Source organism: Pteropus medius, unplaced genomic scaffold (genome assembly GCF_902729225.1).
Source record: "Pteropus medius unplaced genomic scaffold, Ma_sr-lr_union100, whole genome shotgun sequence".
Taxonomy (NCBI): Eukaryota; Metazoa; Chordata; class Mammalia; order Chiroptera; family Pteropodidae; genus Pteropus; species Pteropus medius.
In genome coordinates, this window is record NW_024354503.1 from 4,441,606 (window position 1) to 4,465,711 (window position 24,106).

The following is a 24,106-nucleotide window of genomic DNA, read 5'->3' on the forward strand; positions in this document are numbered from 1 at the left end:
GCTGAATGCTCTTTGTATACATGTGTCTGAACTGGCCACACTGTTCTAAAAAGGAGACCTCGTTGTCCTATATTTCTGAGGCCCAGAGGGGTCAAGTCAGTTGCCCAAGATCACTCAGCCGGGAAGGAAGCTGGGGTGAGCACTAAGCCCACAAGGTCGTGTGGGAGGGAAGGTGGTATCTGGTTGCAGCTCCGCCCTGCGCTGCTGAGTCCGTGCAACTTTGGAGTCGTTACTGCAGCATCCTGCGCTCCAGTTTCTCCATTCCCCTTTTCTCCTCTCAGAGATGTTCCGAGATAAAAAGCAGTTCAGAGCTTGATCCACAGCACCGTCAGGGGGAGTTTTTAAACACAAGCCTCCAAGTAAGACAGCAGCACCCTCAGCTCTTATTTAAAAACAAACAAAGAAAACATTAACATTTTAAAAACACTTTCTGCTTCCCCGTGGAGCCCATTCCAGTAGCCTGCTTCAGTGAACCATGTCCGGCCATTCGGCCATTCGTCCTAGTGAACCTCATCCTGCAGTCAACCATGGCAGCAAAGCGTGGCATCTGCTTGGGAAGGGTGGAGGAAGCCATTAGTTTCACTAGGACCCGGATGTCTGCGGCTGCCCACCTTGTCCCTCCAGCAGTGATTTCCTTGGATAGCTGGGCACTGCTCTGTATGGTGTGTTTTCTCTGAGGCTAAGAGGCCTTGAGGAGTATTTGGAAATCTCTAAGGAAGCATCGTGGGCGTTGCTGCTAGTCATTCATTCATTCAACAGACATTTGTTCCCCACCTTCTCTGTGCCTGGCCTGGGGATGGACAGCGGGGCCACTGGGAAGAGTCAGATGCCCCCACTGCTCCATGGGACTCACAGGCATGTAAGCACAGATGTATGATGTCGTGCAACAGGGCTGTGATGGAGGCACCTGCTCCAGAGCAGGGCGGGCTTGCATAGGAGGGGATGATAAGTTCTACTTGGTGCCTCAGGGACATCTTAAAAGAAGACTCAATGCTCCAGCCAAGGCCAGAATGATGACTAGGTGTTCATCAGCAGACACTCCAGGGCTTTTGGGGAGCTCCTAGTGGTCTGATACGGGTAGAGCATCACATGTAGAGAGAGCAGTAGAGAGGTGAGGACGAAGAGGTTGCCCAGGCCTGGACCACAGACACCCTGCAGGCCATGCCCAGGACTTTGAACTTAGAGAACAGCAGGCATTGACAGACTTTAAAAAGGCCAGTGACATGATCGGATCTGACCATCTTTTATTAATCAGCCTCAAGTAAGAGCTCTGTTGGGTTCCAGGAATAGTCCTAAAAAACATCTTTAGTCCTCCTAGAGGCTCCACAAAACCTTTGCCTAGAAACCCTCCGTCTCTGAACATAACTTTATGTGACCCGGAAAATAGCCATTGTGGGAAGATTCAAGGAAAATATTCCTCCTACTGGAGGGGAAAAAAAAAAAAACAGACCTGATAGGAATGGAGAGATCCTAATCCTATAAGGATTTCTTGCAGCCTGAAGACCTCACCACACAAGACAATGAGGTTTGAAACAATGTGCTTTGGAGTAGCGGGATATCGCTTTAATTAATCCTCCTAGAAACCCACATGGCGGAGCATTCCAGTAGCTACTGCTGCAAATTACTCCAAAACTGTGTGTCTTAGAACAATATTTTTATTATGCTCACAGATGCAGCTGATCAGGAATTCAGACAGGGCACAATGGGGACAGCTTATCATTCCCACCGGGTATGCGTCCTCACCTTGAAAGGCTCAAAGGCTGAGGGTGACTTGACAGCTGGAATGTTTTTCATTCACATGTCTAGAATTGATGATACTGGCTATTGGCTGGGAGCTTAGATGGGTTGTCAGTCAGAAAACATACACTCGACCTCTCCACGTGGTCTCCCCTTGTGCTTCCTCACAGTATGGTGGCTGGTTCTAAGAGCCCGCATTCCACACAGAAAGTGGAAACTGCCAGTTTCCTAAGATCTGAGCCTGGAAAGTAGACATGACCCCTCTGCTTTATCCTGTTGTTTCAAGTAGTTACTAAGGTCCACCCAGGTTCAAGGAGACGAGCCCTGGGACGAGTTCCTCTCATGGAGAATTCCACCTGCCACACAGCCACACTGGTTTCTAGAAGCAGAGAAAAACATTTGTGTTGTTTCTTTACAGATTAAGAAAAGTCTCTGTGGATTATATCATCAAATTAAACGCAACCATTAGTGCATGGCTCTGGGGATATTGCAGTAATAGGCTAGGCCCTGGGTGATTTTTTTTTTCCTTCTAAATGTTCTTCTTGGAGCGTATGTTGCCAAGCCTGACTCATTTCTCTTTGCTAATATGACATCATATAAAAACCTCATCATTAACATGGCAGCATCAGGGGAGGGGATACAACCCAGGGTCCAGCAAGGCAGGGTGCTTCCTGGCCAGGCAGCCCCAGGGAGGAGGTTACAGGAGATGAGGTCTGGTCCTTTTAGTGACCGACACATGTACAACAAACAGCTTTGTACAGGGGAGTGGCACATAGTAGATAGTGCAGCTGCACTGGACACGGTCACCGCAGATGTCCATGCAGTGGGCTGTTTGATCAACCAACACGTTTACCTTTAATGCTTTTGGGAGCCAGACTGTAGCCAGCCACTGAGAGAAGTGAGTGAGCCACAGCCCCCTGGAAGCCTCCCCCAGGGGAAGGGGACCCTTTATTCTCAAATGCTTACCGAGCACCTGTGATGGGCTAGAAAGTGTTCTAGGCAGTGGAGGACAGCAGGGAAGAAGATGGAGCTCCCCCATAGGAGCTTTTGCTCCGTCAGGGGAGGACAGTGAAAAGGAAACCAGATCCATATGTAACGTCCCTGGGACAAAGGCACTGAGGTAAAACGAGGGAGGTAGGGAAGAGCAAGGAGGTACCATTTCGGTGGAGCAATCGTAAGTCCAAGGCCTAAGTACGGAGCAGGTTTGGAGGGCTCCAGGAGCAGCATGTGACTGGAGTGGAAGGGGAGAGACTAGGCAGAGGGAGAGGAAGCCAGGGCAAAGTCACCGGCCTCGAGTCCAAGGGGACCATGGGACGGTTTTGAGCAGAGGAGTGGCATGATATGACTTGTATTTTTTAAAGTGGCACCACCAGGAAGCAAGAAGTGGGGGAATCTGGAAATCTAGAGCCACCCACCAGGATTTGCAGTGGGACCGGAAGTGAGAGCGAGTCAAGGGTTTGGGGCCACAGCTCTTGGGAGGAGGGGTTGGCGCCAACCACAGTGGGAGGACTGTGGGAGGAACAGGTTTGGAAGGAGAAGCAGGATTTGCTTTCAGACAAGGTGAACGTGAGATGCTGTGGAGGTCCACGTGGATATGTGAGTGGGGGTTGTTGGATGGGTGAGTCTGGGTTCAGGACAAGGTCCTGGCTGGACATTTAAATCTGAGAATCATCAGCATCTGGCGGGCATTTAAGCTGTGAGGCCGCATTGAATGACTAAGGGAATGAAGGAGGGCAGAGAAGAGAAAGACAGGGCCCTGGGCAAACCAGTCTTCAGACATGGGTCGCAGTGAGGAAAACCAGCCCAGGAGGCCGGGAAGAAGAAACCACAGAACGAAGGACGAGTGGCGTCCAGAGCAAGTGCTATGCCGGGGAGACTAAGTGCAGGCGCCAGGGGTGGGCCAGCCTAGCGTCCGCCTTCCCGCCCGCAGCTGTTCCTTGAACACAGAGATGACTCGTACAGATTAGAGCCCCTGCTATCGTGGAGGGACAGGGACAAGTAGACAACGATTCCTTTACAGTGTGATAAGAACAGGGGAGCACTTGTGCTGGAGACGGATGTAGACAGAGTGGGGGCATCCAGTGTGGGTGTGGAGGGCCGGGGAGCAGTTCTCACGGAGGAGCGTCAGGGCAGGGCGCGACTTCACGTGGACCTTGGGGTGGAGATCACCATGGCAAGGAGGCGTTTGGGGTGGGCGCTAGAGTGCCACAGGAGATGGTGGAATTGGAAGGGGATCCCTAGTAGTTTGCGGCAGCATCACAGAAGTCAGGGTATGGGAAGAGGCCACAGGGAATGGCGAGTGGCCCATTTGGGTTGGGGGCTCTGGCTGCTTAGAGACAAACTTGGGAAGGGGTGTAAGAGAGGCAGTGGGAACCTTTGGCCTCAAGAAGCTCACAATCTAGTTTGAGGGTGAGGCAAAGCCCCGGAGTGCAGGGTGGGAATGGTGGGTGCCTGAGTGGGAGGCCCAAGAAAGTATCGTGGGAGCTCTCTGGGCCGGAGGAGGTTGGCTGGGTGAAATCAGAGAAGGCTGCCAGTGGGAGGTGGACTTTGAAGAATGTGTGGGCTTTCGTTTTGCCCAGATGCACGGAGAAGCTTTCTTGGCAAAGGAGACCACACATGCAAAGGTATAGAGGCAGGAGCTTGCAATGTGTTTCCAGGAAGCAGAGCTTGACAGGATCCTTGGAGTCAGGGCCAAAAGATTTCACCATCCCCCGCCCCCTTATCACATGGGTACTGCAAGGCCATTGCAGGTTCCTGAGCTAGGGAGGGACACAGTGGGATCTGGTTTTAGGAGCACAGGTTGGGCAACAATTGACGAGTGAACTGGAGGAAAAGGAAAGGGGTCCTGGAGGTAGGAATACCCTTTTGGAGGCAGGTACACACCCGGGTCAAGGGTGGTACTGGCCTCAGCAGCAGCCACAGGTAGGACCCAGGTGACATTTTTCCTTTAAGTTGGACCAAGGGTTTTGCAAACTGCAGTCTCATGCCCACACTGCCTTGTGAGATAGGGCAGAGGCCAGTAATGCAGGAGCAGTACAAGGCCTCAGTGACCCCAGAAGACTGTGGAGGGGCTGCTCAGGGCCAGCTGGGGGCAAGGAGAGCCTCACTTCTGTTTATCAGGTTAAGCTCACATGTACCCAGCATCGTGGGTACTTTCTCTCCACTGTCCCCTTTAACTCTTGCTTCAGCCTTATAAGGTAGGTCCTGCTGTCATCCCCTCTTTGTAGATGAGGAACATAAGGCTCAGAGAGGTACACTAACTTGCCCTGGTGCACAGGTGGTATATGATGAAACCAGGTTTTGAACCCACATCTCCCTGGCTAGGCCAGTATTTCAAAGAGGGCTAAGGGACCCTACAAATAACTGACTTGCCAAGTATTTGCTCTGTGCTGAGCATGTACAAACATCTTTATCAGATGTATTTAGGCCAGGCATGTATAAATGCATTTATCCAGGCTCAGGAACTTGCAGTGGCTCCCCAGTGATCTTAACCTCATTTTATAGATGAGAACTTTGACACTAGACCAGAGGTCCCCAACCCCTGGGCTGTGTGGCCTGTTAGGAACTGGGCCTCATAGCAGGAGGTGAGTAGTGACTAGCGAGCGAAGCTTCATCTGTATCTGCAGCCGCTCCCCAGCGCTGGCATCACCGCCTCAGCTCCGCCTCAGATCATCAGACACTAGAGTGTCCTAGGAGCACCGGTCCCTGGTGCCAAAAAGGTTGGAGACTCAGAGAAGATGTGTTGATGGCCCAAACTGGGATTTGGACCCAGGGCTGTGCACTTTTAACATTCTCACCGCCTCTTGCCCTGGAAAGAAGGAGAGGAGGAGTGGGGTCCTCGGTGAACGGCAAAGAGTTCAGAGCTGGAGCTACTTAACTTTTGTGCCCCATTGGCTCTTTGCATATAACCCATAGGCCTACTTACTGAGTGGGCATAAGTGTTTTCCCCTCAGGGAGCTGCCAGGCCGGCTGCAGGTGCAGATAGAGTTGAATTCAGGATAGGCCTTTTCTTGGGCCCAGCCTGGCCTCTGGGTAACCTCTGGCCTGGAATGAAAGGCTTTCCAATAAGTGCCTTGCTGGCCCGCAGCCCAGCTGTGGGATAGGTGGGTGTAAGGGTGGAAGCAACTGAGACAGATTCAGGAACCTGAGAACATGGGCAGAAGAACCTTGCCAACAAACCTCTTAGTGAGCGGCCTTCTCAGCTGGTGCCTCTGGGGCATTTGGGAAGGAGAGCTGGTCACAAGGAGCCTGGGCTGCCCTCCCAGCCCAGCAGAGGCCCTGGGGCCTCTGGGCTTAGGCTCAGCCCAGGGGAAGCAGGGCCTGTGGGGTGAAAACACCAGGCAGCCCAGGGCAGGAATGGGAAATCGGATCCTGTGGGCCGCCTCTTCCTGGGCCTTGAAGACACAGACATGGGCTTCCAGTGGGGGTGCGGCGGGGTCAGCGATCAGATACGAAGTTGGGTTCACTGGGTGCATCAAGAGGCCAACCTTCTGTGGAAAATACATTACATTTGCCGGGGCTGGAGCTCCACGTCCCCCTTGGTCTAAGTCTAATCTTGGGCTGTCCCAAACCCCCTCTGGGGCCCTCATCTTTGAAATAAAGGCGTGGGGCAGCGGGATCTCAAAAATCCCTCCAAGCCCTTAAAAATTCATGTTTGAGGCCCTGTGGTATAGCAGCGGAGGCCCTCGCTTCAGAGCCAGTGCTCTGTGGCCTGAGCATGTCTCGGCTCCACCTGTATGTGGCACATCAGTGTCCCCAAGCCTGAGCACCTCCAGAGGGTAAACAGTTCCCATGAACCATGTCTAGCCTTTGACACATACAGGGGGAGCCAGGAAAGAAGCAACTTTGTCTGGCTTTGGGTATGTTTTCCTACCAGTCCTTCAGTGTAGGTGGGGTTGACCTTCTGGAAATTCATTTCAACTCAAATACGAAGCCATCCCACAATGGCAACTCTGGACTGGGAAGCGCCTCGGTTCCCCAGCCCTCCCCTCCTTCCGCCGTTTCTTGCAAACCCTCCCTTCTGGAAATGCAGTTGTTAACCTCCAGCCTTATCTTTCTCCCAACTTCTCCCTGATCTCCTTCCCATCCTTTCCCAGGCTATGCCCTTTGTCAGACCTTGCCCCGCCTTAAGAAGTGGTTAAGTGAGTTTCAGAAGGATTCTCTGCCTGCAAAGTCAACACAAGTGAGCAGTTAGGGAAGCATTAATTAAGGCGATTAGACACTAACTCTGAATTCAGGAGGGCCTGCAAAGCCGTGCTTGAGACTCAAGTGAGGCTCAGCACTGCCAGCGAGCTCTAGAGTTCCTCTGGGGAAGTTGGGGCCTGTGATGCTCAATGCTTTGAGCCCCTGCAAGGAGGACCCCGAAGGAACAGTTACTCCTCTTAAGCTACCATCAGGTCCCTGAGGGAAACTACGGCTGCCTACAAGGACAGTGTTTGTAAGGAGTTGATGGGAGACAGCAGCCACCTCTTCTAGGAAGCCTTCCAGAAGACTCCAGGCACATCTCTTTTCCCTCCCTTCCTCCTTCAAGTCCTCTGTACTCCAGGCCCTGGTTGTGCCACATAAGGAGATCTCCCTCATCACTCTTCTGCCCAGTTTGTAATGGGGGAAACTGTCATTTTTTGCACAATTTTCTCAGCATTTACTCCCAGGACCAGAGTCGAAGGCCCACTGACAGGGCCCAGGGCTCATAGCTCATGCTTGTGCACTCACTCACTGGCCTAGAGCAAGGGCGGCCATGAAAATCTTCGGTTTGTGCATTTGTTTGGTTTCTTTGCCCGAACTTTCTATTTTTTTTTTTTTAACAGAAATAAATTTCTGATTATAAAAACAATTTGTGAGTTAAGAAATCAGAAAGCACCTGTAATCCCAGCACTCGGAGCTAACCACTGAATCACATCCTGCCAGACTTAGTCCTGTGCCGATGCACTCACATTTGGCATACAATAAAGAAATTATACATGCTTTTAATTTGTTTTGGCAATCACTTTTTTTTAACTTAACAAATCCCAGTAAACACAGGTCTGTCTCACGTGTGTGTAGATGGCTGCATAGTGTTCTAGTTTATATTTGAGCCACACTCTCTATAATTCATCCCCTATTGTTGGACCTGGAGTTTTTTCCTCAACTTCTCCCCATTGTATATGGCACTGCAATAAATACCTTCCCAAATAAATATTTATGAATATCTTTCTTTCTTAGAATGAAATAAGGAATGGAATTGGAAAGTCAGTGAACTGGCACATTTGTTAAGATAGTATAAGTCAAATGCCAGCTCACTCTTCCCCCAGCATCACAGAAAAGTGGCCAGCACCCAACTGGCCCTGATGGTGGACTTGTTGGCAGAGATGAGTGGCCCAAGGTCTGGGAAGTGTCTCAGCCCATGAACTTGGTCTCCTCCACCCGCTGCCTGCTCTTTACTGCCCCGAGGAGGAAGCAGCCCCCAGGGGGACACTGGGTCCTGGACTCACCTCCGAAGGCTGGTGGTGCTAGAGTCTCCCCGGCTCACGCCAGGGCCAGCCGTGGCCTCAGCCTACTCAGGCACTTAGAAAGGGGCCCAGGGAATGATGGCTCGTGTGACTGGGATGGAAAGAGTAAGAATGACCCTGGGCGTGCCTCCGACCCTCTGTGCTGCAGGAGGCCTCAGTGGGGCGACGATCATCGACTCCCTGGACACCCTCTACCTCATGGAGCTGAAGGAGGAGTTCCAGGAGGCCAAGGCCTGGGTCGAGGAGCACTTCCACCTGAACGTGGTGAGTCAGAGACCCTCCTGATGTTAGGGCCGGAATCGGCCCGAGAGGTCAGTGGCCAACTCCACCTTGTCATCTCTGAGGCCCAGAGGTGTGGAGGCTCCGGCCCCAGCCCGCACAGCAGAGCAGTCCCGGAACCAGGGCTCCAAGCACTCTGTGCCGAGTCCCCTCCCCTAGGACCAGCCTTCAGATGAGGGGTGAACCCCCACCCTGGCCTGCCCAGCCCGGCCTCCTCCCCTGAGAGGAAAGACAGCCATGGCCATTCCTTCCCCTCCCTGGGGTGCCAGGCGTGTTGCTCACACCCAGGAAATCCCTTCTAGGGCTGAATATGTCACACAGAATAGCAGCAGCAGGGGAAGTGACTGTGGAGGGGAGAAGTGGCTTATCTGCTTGGAGCCGCTCTAACCTGCAGCCCCCCTATACTGCCCTCTTGAGATAGATGAGAGGGCGTGGGGGCCTTCTGGTGAGAGGCCATGCCCACGTCCGGACTCTGTGGGTTCCCAGCCTCTCGGGCACTCCTGGTCAGGGACTAGAGCCTCGGGAGAGGGGATGGTAATACCAGCCCCCACCCCCAGTGATCTCCCAGCACAGACTAAAGTAAACGACCCATCCTGGAGGCCTCAGCTCAGCATAAGGAGAGGCTGTTTAGATGACTTTTGGGGACAGGAAATGGAGACAGGTGGGGGGGCGGGGTTACATCATAACACACTGTAGGGCTCCATCTGAGGTCCCATAAGTGACAGGTCCTGGTATGAATGGGAACAGCTCCTGCAGCTCATGGCAGAGTTGAGGACGGTGTCAGCACAGAGCAGTGCAGAGACAAACTATGGAAAGTCTGGGAGAGCAGCACGACAGGAGCCCTTCCCTGGCTCCTGCGCCCGGCCTGGGAACCATCGTGTAACCGCCCCGAGCCTTCGTTTCCCCAGCTTTGTGAGGGGGACGATACAACCGCAACCGTAACAATGCCTAAGCCCCAGGCTTGTGAGCGGTAACTCTCATCGCAGGTTGTAAAAGCTTTTTATAGCACCAGGAAGTCCGTAAGTGGTGCCATTATCATCATCATCGTTGTCGTCATTGAGGCTTGTGATGACTTCCGGTGGTCTGTGGGAGGCAAGGGAGTTTAGAATCCCATTTCCTACTGTATCGAATGGGAGAAAGAGCGGTGTCTTCATAGACCCATCTTGTCCCTCTGCACATCGTGGGTGAAGAGTGGGCATCAGGCAGCTGCCCAAGTAAGTGGCTCAGGTGGGATTTTAACCCAGACCTGGTCCTTGGCATGATGCCTCAGCACCCCTGATTTGCAGACCAGACTTCAGGAAGAAAATAACAATGATTAAGGTGCCCTGAGGGCTGCAGAGCTGAGGAGAGAAATTGCCAGTTTTCTACAAATATCTGTTTGGTACCACTTCCTCTTAGCCTTGGCCCTTTCCTGTCTGCCCCAGAACCATCTCTGAGAACCTCCTCTTGCCCTGTCACCCCAAAGAAGGGCCAACCATCCTCTTGCTCAGCCGAGGAGGTACCCTCCAGAAATGGAGGTAGCCAGACTAAAGGAAGGTTTGCCTCCCCTCTGGCCCAGCTTCAACCAGCAGATCCCCAAGTGAGTTCTTAAGCTACTTGGAGAGCAGCCAGGTATAACTTTGTTCCAATGGCCTCGGGCAAGGGCTGGGGAAGGGAGCCAAAGCCAGTGTTTATTTGGAACGCTGTAAAAGTGTGGGTAGCAGCCGCCAGGCAGGTGCTGATCCTTCTCGGCTTTTACTGTGAAAACCACCACCAAACATCAAGGGAACCCTGCCCAGGTACCGCCAAATCAGCAGAGTGGAGGGGGAGCAGCCAGTGTCCCCGTCTGTCTCAAGGACCCGACTGCCCCTGCGAGCCCTGTGGGCATCTCACAAGTGTGCCCACTGCCTTCCCCCTTCTTTCTGCCCTGCAGAGCGGAGAAGCATCCTTGTTTGAGGTGAACATCCGGTACATCGGAGGACTCCTCTCAGCCTTCTACCTAACAGGAGAGGAGGTGAGTTGGTGTGTTTCCACAGCCTGGACCCACTGAGGATGGGAGGGGCTTAGGACTTCTAATCCCCGCCCTTCATTTCACCAATGAGGAAACAGGGATCCATAGGGATTCGCCCAGGGACACCCGTGTCCCCCACCTCCACGGTGCCACACCTGCAGCCTCCTCCCTGTCTCTGATGCTTCCATTCTGCTGCCCAGGTGAGCCCACTGGCTCCCACAGCTGGTAGTACGTTCTCTAAGGGCAGCACCAGGTCTACCCTATCCACGCAGCCCCTCCAGCACTTGTGGTCACAACCTGAGCTCCGTGGGGGCTTGTAGAGCTGCTGGACTGGTTCTTGCACATGATGATTCTTGGGGATCGATGAAGCCAAGGCCATTGTTTCACCACTTCCAGCCCCAGGACCCTTGGCCTACTCGCAGCCACCTTCGCCCTCCCCTCCTAGGGCAGTCACCAGCCAGACCCAGTTCTAAGTCTCCAGGAGACAGTGGGGGAGGTGGGGTGGCCACATGTTGTAAGTATTAGGCCTTGGCCCCTGTGCACCGCGTTGGCTTCTGGAAGGAGGGCCCTGGGCACTATCAGAAAGGCTGGACCTCACCCCCACGCTGCACTTGCCTGTGGCCTTGAGTAGGTCCCGACCCCATCCCTGCACCTCACTTTCTTCCCCAGCATGGGGAAGGTCTTAATCCCCCCGCCTTGGGTCAAAAAGTCTTGAGAAATGGGGCAGGAGAAAAAGAGTTCGACCCCAGAGCCGCATTCCAAGAGAATTTTGAAAACCACAGAGCTCTGTGCAAATGGGAGGCGTCTTCATCCCCTCATGAGCTCCCGTGAAGGACAGCACAAGTGTCTGGTGGTGAGGTTGGCCGAGTCCCCAGGACATCGGTCAGCTATGTTCCCTGTTACCCAGAGGGTCCACTGCTCAGCGCAACCACTGCCTTGGGGCTGGGAGTCTCTCCTGGGCCTTTTACTTTGCCCGTACTTCCCTGTCTCTGCCCACCCAGAAATGAATAATTATCCCTGTGGGGGGCCATGCAGGTGGGGGCAGCAAGCAGCAGAAAAATCCCGCTTCATCTCTACAATTGTCTGAGAAAGTCATTCCTCTTGTCTTCAATTTAGGACTCACGGGCTGAAGTCAATAGTTTAGAGGCAACAGGCGTGTGCTTTATCTCTCCAGGCTCTTTAGGCCTCACTCCATCAGGCATAATCTCCTCGGCAGAGATTACCGCTTGTACCAGTTTGTCTCCAGATAATTGTAGATAGGAGCCCTCGGCTTTGAGCCACCCGAGGCCTGAATTTCATTTGAAAACCCCAGGACAGGAAAATGACATAGGGGACAGAAAAAAGCACCCATGTTCTTCACAGGCACTTGTCCACCTCCCGCCCAGGTCGTGGGAGGTGGATGTGGGATGTGTAGGGAGGGAGGGGGGCGATGCAGTGGGGCTCACGGGTTGGTGTGGGGGCCAGCGATTCAGGAGGGAGCTGGCGTTCCTCAGACCTGACGGCTTGTCTTTCCCTCTCTCCTCTGTGGTGTGCCATTCTGAGAACTTGTTCTGAGGCTTTGGCTTCCTAGAAGGGACCATCAACCTGGCTTGTCAGGAGGTAGACCAGACAGTGGGATGTTGATAGTAGCACCTGTGACTTACCAATAATTCGAAAGGCCCAAGGAGAGGCCCAAGTGGCTCAGAATTCCTGAGCAGGCAGGATCCTGGGGTTTTCAGCACAGCCCCATCCTCCGGCCACTCCTTCCCGGTCCCTCTCTGTTGCCTGCACCTCCACACGGCAGAGACCGGAGACCGTGCTGCCTACGCACGGTGTCCTCGGCTCCTCAAACAGCCCCATGAGATGGTGTTTTCACCGATTTGCAGGTAGAACTGAGTCTTAGGGAGAAAGAAGTCACTTGCTCAGGTCACACAGTCCCTGAGGGCTATGTTGGGTTGACTCCTGACTCTGTGGCCTCTATGCCATGGGCCGGGGTTGTAGCCCTCGGTCAGCCTGGCCCAGCATCACCACTTGTCACCAGGGCTCAGCCACACGAGACTGAGGCCTCTCTCCTCTCTGACCTCGACCTCACACACAGTGGGTACTTGTGGAGTGGGTTTTTCTTAAAATTCCCCACAAATATTTGTGGAATGAACAGTGAAGGGGGCCCCACACCCCTTCCAGGGCAAAGGCCTTTCTTTGCTTCAGAGGGACCCCACAGGAGGAACGGGCCCTGCTGGGTAGCCAGCCCTACCCAGACTCCCACAAGAATCACAAGCAGCCACAGCCACACCAGCTGTCACTGACACGGCACCTTACAGTTTATATAGTATGTTCATTTACATGGATATCCTGTCATTTGATTTCTAGAAGAACCCTGTGAAGCAGCCAGGGTACATGTCACTATCCCTTTATGCAGATGAGGCTCAGAGACAGTACGTGGCTCACCCAAGGTCACATTGCTGCTAAGTGGGGAGATCTGAACCTGGGCTCTGACTCCCCATCCAGCACCTTTTCTACTCTACAGAATATAATTCTCGCTGGCTTCTCTCACCTCTCTTCTGGAACCGCCGGGCCACTGCCCACTGCTCACCATGGCTGTCTGAGGCCTCCCTGTGTCGGGAAGGCAGCTTGGTATCCTGGAAAAGAGCCACTTACGAACTCCACACCTTGGGCAAATTGCTTCTTTGAAACTAAGTTTTGTCCTCCTCACAGTGGGTCAACACCTCCCCCACAAGGCTGGTGCAAGGATTGGAGGTCATGTGGATAAGACACTTGGCACACTGTGCTATTATGATTTATAATAAATATATATATGGTCTTCGTTCTGTTTCTGGCACAGAGTTCCTAAAACCATTGGGATTTCCTAAGCGATGAGAACCGTAGAAAGTGTCTGTTGTTATATTAATGAGGTGACTCGTGGACCCTATTTAAGGATGGGGGCTGATTTCCAGAGAAACCAACTATGCGATTAGAGGGTTGGAACTTTCGCTCCCACCCCGCTGACCTCCAGGAAGGAGAGAGGGGCTGGAGGATGAATCAATAGCCAATGGCTTAATCAGCCATACCTATGTAATGAAGCCTTTACGAAAAACCGAAAGGATGGGGTTCAGAGAGCTTCCAGGCTGGTGAGCACATGGAGATTTGGGGAGAGTGGTCGGTACACTTGGGGACAATGGAAGTTTCATGCCCTTTCCCCATACCTTGCCCTGTGCATCTCTTCCATGTGGCTGTTCCTGGGTTATAGCCTTTTATAATAAACCAATAGTCCAGTAATTAAATTGTCTTCTGAGTTCTGTGAGCTACTCTAGCAAATTAACCAATCCCAGTGAGGGGTTCTGGGAACCTCTCACTTACAGCCAGTCAGGACTACAGGTAACAACATTGCAACTGGGTTCAGAAGCTACGACACACTCATTCACTTCCAAGATGAGGAGGATCAGTGTGCTTCTGTTCCCAGCGGTCCCTGTCCTGCCCACACACACTCTCGCTCAGCATCCTTCCTGAGATGGCTGAGACCTTGCACTGCTGGCTGGTAGCAGGGCCTTCCAAAGGAGGAGACACGGTTTGCGGGCAAGAAGAGCTTTTAAGAAGAGTTAGCTCGGAGTCCTCAGGGCAGAAGGCAGCCAGACCGCAGCCTAGAGCCTCAGGGTTGGGTTTGGTCCTGGTGGGTCATTTTGTGCCTCTGGGCTCAGCCTCCCCAGGGGCCAGTGAAGAAATTGAGAGCCTCAAATGAGAGCCCTTAGTTGTTGCTAAACCTGCGGCTTCTGGGGTGACAGAAGTTTTGGAATCTGGATTCTAGACAAGCTCTCCCAGGGTTCTGACATGGCTGGCCCTGTGCCCACTTATGGGACCCACTGTCTGGCACTGGCATTATCATCTTCTCTTGTCCATCACTGCCAGAGAGTGGTTCTTCCCCACCCTCTCCTTCCCTCCTATCCTTCCCGCCCTCATCGCCTCCCCCACCCCATTCCTAAGCACCCACCCCCTCAGAGGCCCCTCAGAGGCCTCTCATCCACTTCCCACAGAGTCAGAAAAGCTGGACCTCACCACGACTGCATTCCCAAAACAGCTGCCTCAGCATTTTTAAATTGTATGGGGGGGACCTCAGGAAGACTTTATTTTGTGGCTCCCTGCAGGAGGTCAGCAAATGGTCACCCTCGAGCTCCAGAAGTGAAAGGAAACGCATGTTGTCCCACCAGGAGCGATTTCTTAGGGACTTGTGTCTCATCCTTTAAAAGATAAATGATTTTTAAGGATGTGTCTCATCCTTAAAAAGATAAATATTGTGAGTTTGTTTTTATTATAAAAATAGCACAGAAGATAGAGATAAGCCAAAAGAAGAAAATTAAAATCCTTCCTGAGCCTACCCCTCCCAGGAGACCATTGTTAATATCTTGATGTATTCCCTTCCCAACCTTTTCTCATGCATCCATATGCAGATAACTTTTACGAAAGTTGAATTACACTATTTTGACATATTTTTCTCTTAATAGATTATAAACTCTTTCTTTGCTGTTAAATTCTTCCACGACATCATTTCAGGGGCCATGTGGTTTTCCATTACATGGATAAGCCATCATTTAACCACTTCCCTATTGTTTGCTATTCAGAGTATTTCCATTTTTTCCACTATTCTAAACAATGCTGGAACAAATAACCATAAAGTTAAATCTTTACAACATTCTCGTTTATTTATTTCCTTAGAATAAAATCCTAGGAGGGAAACTAACTGCTGAGTCAGAAGGCCACAGGTGTTTTCAAATTGATCAGGAGGACAGTTTGAGGAGGTCAGAGCTTTAGGCAGAGGCCCTGAGGCCTGGGACCTCCCTGTGGCTCCCTTGCCATCATGTGGGTGGTTTAAGATAAGCCAATCTCCTTCTTCGTTTATTCCCATCTGTAAATGGATGGGAATTGCATTCAGTGGGCAGAATCTGAATGCAAAAGGGAAAAGGCCCTCCCTGGTTTACACATGGGAAAGTGGTACTCGGAGGGAGGCCATGGTTTGCTGAGAAGCACATACATGCCAACCTGTGGGACAAGGTCTGGAACCAGGGAGGGGTCTGGGCTCCCAGGCAAGTGCTATTTATGCTAGGTCCAGATGTGTTTCCCATGTGCTTGGCCTGTGACATCCTGGTCCCACGGAATGGACAGGCACTGACCCTTGGTGTCCTGCTGCCCTGGCCACTCCATCTTCCCAGTGGTCACCATCACCCTAATCACAACTATAATCATTGAACCTTCATCATAGCCTGACACTGTAGTAAGTTCTTCACAACCATTATTTAATTTTCATTCTTCCCAACAACTCCCTGAAGAAGGCAATATTGTCCTTGTTTTATGACCAAGCAAAGTGAGGCTCAGAGAGAGGTGCCTTACCTCAGGCCGCGGAGCCAGGAATTCGTGGAGCCAGGCTCACATCCAGGCCTGTCCCGCCACAGAGCCTAATGCAGTGCCACCTCCCACCCGGGGCCAGATACATTAGCAGGTTTATCTGCCAGCAGCTTCTTCTTGCAGTGACTGCAGCCCACCCAGCCCAGATTCACAATGCCCTTTGACCCTTCCAGGTGTTCCGAATAAAGGCCATCAAGCTTGGAGAGAAACTCCTGCCAGCCTTCAACACTCCCACGGGAATCCCAAAAGGCGTCGTGAACTTCAAAAGGTAGGACGCCTTCTGGTTTCCCACTGTGGCTTCAGCTGCATCTGCATGGAAACTGAGGCACAGAGAAGGGACGACAATGGCCTCTGGAATCACAGCCAGTCAGTTGGCAGAATGAAAACTACCCTTAGCCAAGGGCCTTCCTGGGCCGGTGTTTGTCACCAAACCTGGTTCTTGGGGTTTAGGACAACACAAAGCCTGGTCTTCTGGGGTGAAGAGGGGCAGCTATTCCTCTGTGATGGTCCCACAACACCACTTTGACCCATGGCCCTCCAGGCATGCCCTCCCTCCCCAGCTAGAGTCAGGAGACAGTAGGCACATCATACCCTCCTGACACAAAGAAGTACCCAACGCTGCTAGGAGGTCTCAGGACCCTGGGCAGAGGGACCCCTGGCCTGCCAACCCTCACCCTCAGGGCTGGGTCTCAGGAGCCCAGTGTGAGAACACAGAGGGGCCTCTGGGAGTGTCAAGAACACAGAGGTTCAGATCCCAAGGAGTGAAGAATGTGACTGGCTTTGATCACATAAGCCAGCAACCGACCATCCCAGGACATGAACCCATGACTTTCAACTCCATTTTTAAAATAATAATAATATTATTATTAGAATTTCCCCTGTATAAAAACACTAAATTCTCATTGCAGAAAACATGGATTATATCAAAAATGTGGATAAGACCCAAAAAATCACATGTGGTTCCACTAAAGAGAGAATCCACTGGTAATGTCTCTTTCTATTGGCTCTGTTTTAAAACATTGATTTTTATTGGCCACTTTCATCATTTCCCCTCCTGATCTGCTGCCTAATTCAGAGTCTTTCTGGGCAGTCACTAAGTCACAAAGCTCGAGGGGAAGGGACCTTGGGTGACATTGCCAGAGAAGGTTGGAGCCAGAGCTGCAGCTGGGTCCCGCTGCAAAGCCTCTGGGGCGCTCACCTGTCTCTTTTGCTTCTCTCCCGTGGGTGTGTGCTCATATCCCACTGAGACCCAGAGAGGGGAAGGGACAGGGTCAAAGTCACAAAACTAACTGCCCAGACGTCTTTAAGACCCATTGGGGAGCGTGAGTCTCGCCCCTGTGCGCCCCACGTGCACCCACCCGTCTTGCCTTCCCTCCCCGTCTGTTCCTCCGCAGCTTCCCGGGCCTCAAAGCCCAGCTCAGATGCCACCTTTGCCATTAAGCCAGAAGCGTCCTTGCCTCTCCGGGCCTCCAGGCACTTTATCTCCTTTCTCATGGCCCTTGTCACACTCATCTTCATGTTCTCCCACTGGCCTGGAAGCTTCTTGAAGGCAGGAACCACGTCCAATTCTTTGTTCCTCTGACAAATATTTCTGCCAGACGGTGTGTGTAAGAAAAAAGATTAATAACAACACTGTTCCTACTGCTTATCGAGCAATTACCATGTGCCCAGCATTGTGTTAATGGCGGCCATACGTTGCCTCACTAACTTACTGCTCACAGCAAAACTTTGAGGTATTTGTATTTGTATTATTCCCATTATTAAAACAGAGTCTCAGAGAAATGAAGGAACTCGCCCGAGGTCTAGTAGGTAATAGGGCTAAGATTTAAAGCCATTTTGTTAGGATCAGTCTGAAAGCTCTGCAATTAAGGCCTGCCTGGCCAGCTCGCAGACGCTGTGCTGCGCTTAGCAGACCCCTGGGAGACCTTGTAGGAGGCACCCAGGGAGCCCCCTGGGACCACCCTTCAGGCCCTCCTACAGCCCCAGGCCTGGGAAGAAAGCTATAATATTTCCATTGTGTTGGGCTTCCCTTTTCCATCTCCTGAGGTGATTTCTTATCTCAGGGCTCTCAATCTAACGTAGCTCCAGCCAGCTTCCTGGTGGGGAGGAGGATGCTGGAGGGGAGGCGGGCGCCCTGGTCCCTGGTGAGCGAGTGTCCCTGGCTCCCTCTCTGTCCTGGCCCTCATGTTGGCCTAAATCACTTCAGCACCCTCTCCTGGGCCTTGCAGAGAAGAGGGAACTTGGCATCTTCACCTGCTGTCCTCTGTGGTCAGAAAGAATTCCTGGGGCGTGACTGCACTTAAGTTAAATCTCACCATGGGCCAGGGAGGGCCCCTCAGGGCCAATCGAATCCCATTCTTGGTGCCAAGGTTGACTCCTCAGAGCTGGACACTTGGATGTCTGCTCCAATTCTTCTTCCACAAACACTGAGCCTGGAGGGACACAGCCAGCTGTCGTGGAGCCGAGACACAAACATGCTGTCTTTCCAGCCCCCTCTTCTGGTTCCAGCTTCTCAGGCCTCCCTGCCCAGGATCAGGGATGGAACCCCAGCTCAGGCATCCCTTCCTCCTCTGTGCAAGGCACTGTGCGCCCTGAACCCCACGCCACAGCCCTGGCTGGCTGCCTTACCCTTGTCCCTCAGAATCTGGACCTGATCCATCATAGATCCTGCCATTTCCAATTCAGGAAGCGTATGTATTTTTAGGCTGTTTGCATTCTGCCAGGGCCATGCACCCATGTTTACATATGCATATTTCCTGGCAACGCCCCACTTCCATTTTCTAGGTAAAAGTCAGTTGCTAAAGGCCTCCTGTTCCACAGGGAGAACCCCGGGGATGTATACAGCCCCCAGAGCACTAACTTTGCTCTTTGGAGGGCCTGCTGGGGGTGGAGGGCTGGGCCACCCACTGCTGCCCCCCCGTTCTGGGCAGGGCTGGCTGTCAGCCCCAGAAGGAGAGGTAGATAACTAGGCCCTGCCCCAAAACTGCCAGTGAAGAGGACCCTGAGGGAAGGTGGTTCCCGAGTGAGCAGTGACTGCTCCTCCTCCCCGATGGGAGGTGTGTCTGTGTGGCTGGCCTGGGAGGCAGAGGCAGGGGCAGCTATGACCTGTGACCTGAAGGGAACACTAGGCTATCTGAGAGAGTGACAGTGGCCAGTCCAAGGACCTCTGCAGCTGACTCACTCTCTCTCCTTGTTCTCACGCACATATTACAGGACACCCTACTGCCACCCATCCAAATCATTAAGGCTCAGATACACAAGCTCGCCTTTGTCACACATACACCCTCATCCGCACATATGTGCGTACATTCACACACACACATGTGCATTTCCATACGCATACCCACACCAAGGTACACATCTTAATCGTGGCTGCTGTTTACTGAGCATCCATCGTATGCCAGGCACGATGCAAGCACGTCACATAGATTCTCTCTTTTCAACCTCACAACAACCACATGGACCCCGTTTCGCTAGTGAAGAAACTAAGGCTCAGAGAGGTGAAGTAACTTATTCAAGGTCACATAGCAGCAAAGCAAAGTTATAGTCAGAATCCAGATCGGTCTGGCTCCAGTTAACTATTACACCACACACGGGAGTGCACACACAGGCACGCACACGCATAGAAGCTTCTGCCAGGCTCGGAAGGGGCATTGTGGAAGAGAACACAGGATGCAGGCCCACTGACGGGCGTCAAAGCCTGGGAGGGGAGCGGAGGGCAGAGCTCCCATTAGCCCGTTGCCTCACAGGGCTGATCAGAGGACCTCCTGGTCTCTGGCTGCTGTCCAGAGAAGAGGTATTTGGGGCACCAAGTACCGAGGATTTGGATTCAGATTCAGCTCGACCAGCTTTATCACTTACTGTGTGACCTTGGGGAAAAGTGTCTCCCCCACTCTGAGCTTGAGTATCTTCACCTATGAAATAAGGGTCATGGAATCTACCCTCGGAAGCTAGATGTGAAGATAAAATAAGATGCCACAGCTGCCACACATCAGGAGCTTAATAACTCAACATATCATTTACATGTGCATCCTTACATAATGACAAAATGACAGTAATTACATGCGTAATTTGTACAATAACTCTATGAGGTGCGGGTACCCTCATTTAACGGATGAAGAAACTGAGGTCTAGAGAAATTAACCACGACCTGCCTGAGGTCACCCAGCTGGGAACCGGGGGAGCTGGCACTTGAAGACAAGCAGGAGAGATGAAGGCTCCTGCCCACTGCTCGCCTCTGCCCTGGCTGGCACAGCCCAGGGCGTCTGCCAGGGCGGCTCCACTCCCGGAGGCCCGCTTGGGAGGGTGAGCTTTGGAGGGAGGAGGAGAGGAAGGAGAGGCTTGTGTGGGGAAAAAGGAGAACAAAAGACGGCTGGGTGGCTGGTGTCTGGTGGCTTTTTTTTTTTACCTTGAATTTCTCTGCAAGGGCAGGAAGTATCAATTATCCAGGAAACCTTCTACCCACTGAGATCACAAGCTGGAGAGAGAAGTCTCGCTTGGGAAGAAAGACAGGCAGGCGTCAAAGCCTGGGTTGATGTGGGGCCATCTGGGTGGGAGACCCCCTTAGGGACATGGCCAGCACATCTCAGTCTGAATCCCACCTCCACCACCTGCTGGCTCTGACCTTCGACAACTCACTTCCCTCTCTGAGCCTCAGTTTCCTCCTTCATATATTGGAATTAATGAGGCTTTATCTTGTGGGCTTTAAATGAAATAATGATATAAACAGCTTGCCCCAGTGTCTGCCATCTGTAGCAGTTCAATAAAAGGAAGCTGTTTTATTTATTATCCAGGAGACAAGTTTCCCCTCTCTATGGAACCCATCCCTCCCCGCCCCCATGTCAGGGAAATACCCAAGGAAGTGGAGACAGGAAGACGAGACCAGTGGTCGTCTTTATGTTTATTGAAGTCACCTGCCCCGAAAAGACCCTAAAACATAGGTCCTCCATCTGTTTCTGGAAGCGGGGAGACTAGTGAGTTTCCCAACTTCCCCAGAAGTTTAGAAGGAGAAGGGGATCCCCAGGAAAAGCACTACCCCTCAGGTGGCAAACCATGACCTCCCAGGCCCACACCTGCTTCCTAGGTCCTGCTCCTGGGGGAAAGAGGGACAGACAGAGACCAGTTCCTGGAGAGCCAGAGCCAGCACAGAAAGGAAGCAGAGGGGCTTCGCAGAGACCCCCCTGCAGCCCGCCCCACACTAACTGCACCTCGGAGCTCCTACAGATGGAGAGCTCACTCCAGCCTGCTCTGTTCCCACCCCGTGTCCTCCAGTCTCCTGCAGAGGGAGGTAGAGCCCTGTCCCTCTAGTTGTCCTAAATGTCCAATAGAAAAGATCATCATGATACATATGAGGAAACACAGGGAGAAGAAGCTGCTCGCCCAAGGCCACCCCCACGCTGCACCTTCCTCCTCTCTCGATCCCCACAAAAGCCCTAGGATGGAGGCTGGGAGGTAGTAGCTTTACCCGATTTATCAGGTGCAGAAACTAAGGAACACACGGAGGCATGGTTTGCCTGAGGCCTCTCGGCTCACACACTGGACCCTGCATCTCCTGGCTGCGGATCCCAGGGAGACCATATGTAAAAGCACCCAGAAAGGCAGTGTCCCTGCTTATTATTATATAATTGGAATTGAAGCCGCTGCACAGTGGTTAGGACAAGCTCTGGCATCAGAGCAGCTTTGGGTCCCAGCTGCTCCACTTGCTGTGCGATCTCAGGGGGGCGACATCACGGTCCTGTGCCTTGTTTGCCTCATCTGTAAAGGGGGCAGTGGGAGGGTTATCTGTGGCCCTGCCCTCTTCTCCCTTGAAAGCACTCAGTACAGGAAGAGGTTACCTGACAGCCTTCTCCTGTGAGGTGGCAGGGCCGCACTAGTAATAACTAATTTGGCTTCATGGAAGGTATTCGTGGGAAGCGCGTGGTTAAGGGGTGAGGAATCTTTGCTCCGAGAGCCCCTGCCTCTCTTATTCAGAACTTCAGCTTCCTCAGGGTCTGGCAACCCCAGGTGTGTGTTCATACCAGAGCCACCTGCCTGTCAGGTGTGCGTTCCAGGAGGGGGCCATTGGGTGTCTTTGGGCAGCACTGACAGTGTTAGGGAGAGAAAAAAGGCGACATGGGGTCCCTACCATTTATCTGGCCCCGTTCAGACCCCGGCCACAGAACTGCTTACCTTCCACGTCCAGCGCCATGGACTGTGAGCAGTTTGGCTAGAGGGCAGAAATAAGGGTCGGTGGGGTCTTTATGGTCCCTGACAGCATTATCAGTATCACCTATAAATTTAGCGCAACGCATGTGCCAGGTCTTGGCCACCAAGACAGCTCTGCAGCTGTCCTTCTCAAGCCCACAAGTCTTACAGGGACTTCTTGGTGATAGAAACAAAGAATGTTGCAAGTCAGACAGGCCTAGGTTCAAACGACCTTCAGCAGGTCACTTCATCCCACCGACCTCAGTGTCCTCATCAGCAAAATGGGGCTGCTACTGGTACGGAGCTCCAGGGAAGATGAACTGAGATTGCATTGAAAGCGCCTAGGTCAGTGCCCCTCCCCCCACCCCCCACTAAGCAGTCACTTTACTCTCCCAGAGGAGCCAGCTGACAGCAGCTGCTTCTGTCTTTTCAGTGGCTCCAACAGGAGCTGGGGCTGGGCCATGGCCGGGAGCAGCAGCATCCTGGCGGAGTTTGGATCCCTGCACTTGGAGTTCCTACACCTCACCGAGCTCTCTGGCAACCAGGTCTTCGCTGAAAAGGCAAGTCCTTCCTGCTCCCTTCCCAAATGCCTCCTTCCTCTCCTCCTCACAGAAAGCAGGAGGATAGGCATTCATTCAGCCTGTCCCAGGCCACAGAGCAGTGGATCACAGATCACCGTGGGGGTGAGTGGTGAACCCAGAAGCCTCACTAATGGTTCCTTGTGGAAGACTTGATTGTCCCCGATCCCAGGCGGCAGGGAGGGCGAGTAGTCAGGGTCCTACAGAGAGCAGGGAAGAGAAGAAGCTGCCTGGGAGAAGGTTCTCACTGCTCTGTCAGCTCCGTGGCAACCACGCATATGTGAAATCTGGAGGAAGTGCAACAGCTGAAATCGAGGCACCAGCTCGCTTTGGCAGGAATTGGCCACCCAGTGCAAAAGTCCCCTTTCCAAAGACATTTAACTTTCTCGTGCGAGATCTGCCTGCCTTTTCCTTCCAGATGCCCGTCTGGCTTGTGCTGTCAGCAGGCTGGCAAAGCGATTTCACTCCACAGCAGAGGCGCACGTCCGTTCCTTCTCACTGTTACCAAGCTAGCTCAGGATGCAAGAGGAGCTGAGAGATAGTGTCCAGGCTGTCGTCCATCCTGACAGCTGCTCGTTCCTCCTTCCGGGAAGCCCTTCAGAAGGAGCGGTTCCTCCGTGTCGCAGCCCTTGGCGGTCCCACTGCCTGGAAGTGCCCCCATGGCTCTAACTCTAAACCCAAAGAAGGGAAGTGTAAACATGCCACCCTCAGATGGTGCTCAGGCTCCATCAGTTGTCCCTTCCTGAGTCCTGCCTGGGGAAGAGAAGCCCCGCCCTTCCAGAACCCAAAGCCCCCACTCCGAAGCCTTCCCTTCCCCCTCACGTTAGCTTCTTAGCATGCCGTGGGAGCTGGGAGCTCAGAGACGCACTCTCTACCCAGTGGCTCCCAGCCTCGTGCCAGCCGACCAGCCTCAAAGCATCACCTGGCACACCTGTGAGGAAACGGATCTCTGGGCTTCGCCCCAGGCCCAGGAATTTGAGTTCTTAATCAGCACCCATTTGCTTTTTGACACCAGGTTTAGGACCACTGCTTATTCGATGTGGGAATCCACCCACGCATTCTTGAGAAAATGCTCAAAAAGAGCTTTTCAACCCCTTGATCACTTCCGCTACCTTGGGGCTCACTACTGCTCATCACATTGTCAGACCTTCAGAATCTTCTCCTTGTATGGAGAGGACTCTGCCGCCCTGTGATGCCCCACCTTGCAGGTTCCCCTTCCCAATGGTCCCACCTCCACACCCTCCCTCCCCACAGGCCCCCCAGTTTCTATTGCCCTTGAGCCAACTCCTCCAGGAAGATTGTGGCCAGCTCAGAATGGAGAGGGACGGGCAGCTCTCTCTAGTCACTGGCACGTCTGAAGATAAGAGCTACCTATGCGCTGTGCACCTGTAGTGTCCCTGACCCTCCCAACAGCGCTATGTGCTGGGTCTTCCCGTCATCCCCATTTTACAGAGGAGGAAACTGAGGCTCAGAGAGGT

At 52.8% G+C, this 24,106-nt stretch overlaps 1 protein-coding gene across 1 annotated transcript in view; it reads left to right on the forward strand.

Moving 5' to 3' along the window:
- Positions 1 to 24,106, forward strand: part of MAN1C1 (mannosidase alpha class 1C member 1) — a 127,420-nt gene that overhangs the window by 86,175 nt on the left and 17,139 nt on the right. Inside the window, exons 3-6 of the mRNA XM_039854117.1 lie at positions 8,374 to 8,489; positions 10,417 to 10,497; positions 16,041 to 16,135; positions 22,484 to 22,610. Of these exons, the coding sequence (XP_039710051.1) occupies positions 8,374 to 8,489; positions 10,417 to 10,497; positions 16,041 to 16,135; positions 22,484 to 22,610 (419 nt within the window). The remainder of the gene's footprint in view (positions 1 to 8,373; positions 8,490 to 10,416; positions 10,498 to 16,040; positions 16,136 to 22,483; positions 22,611 to 24,106) is intronic.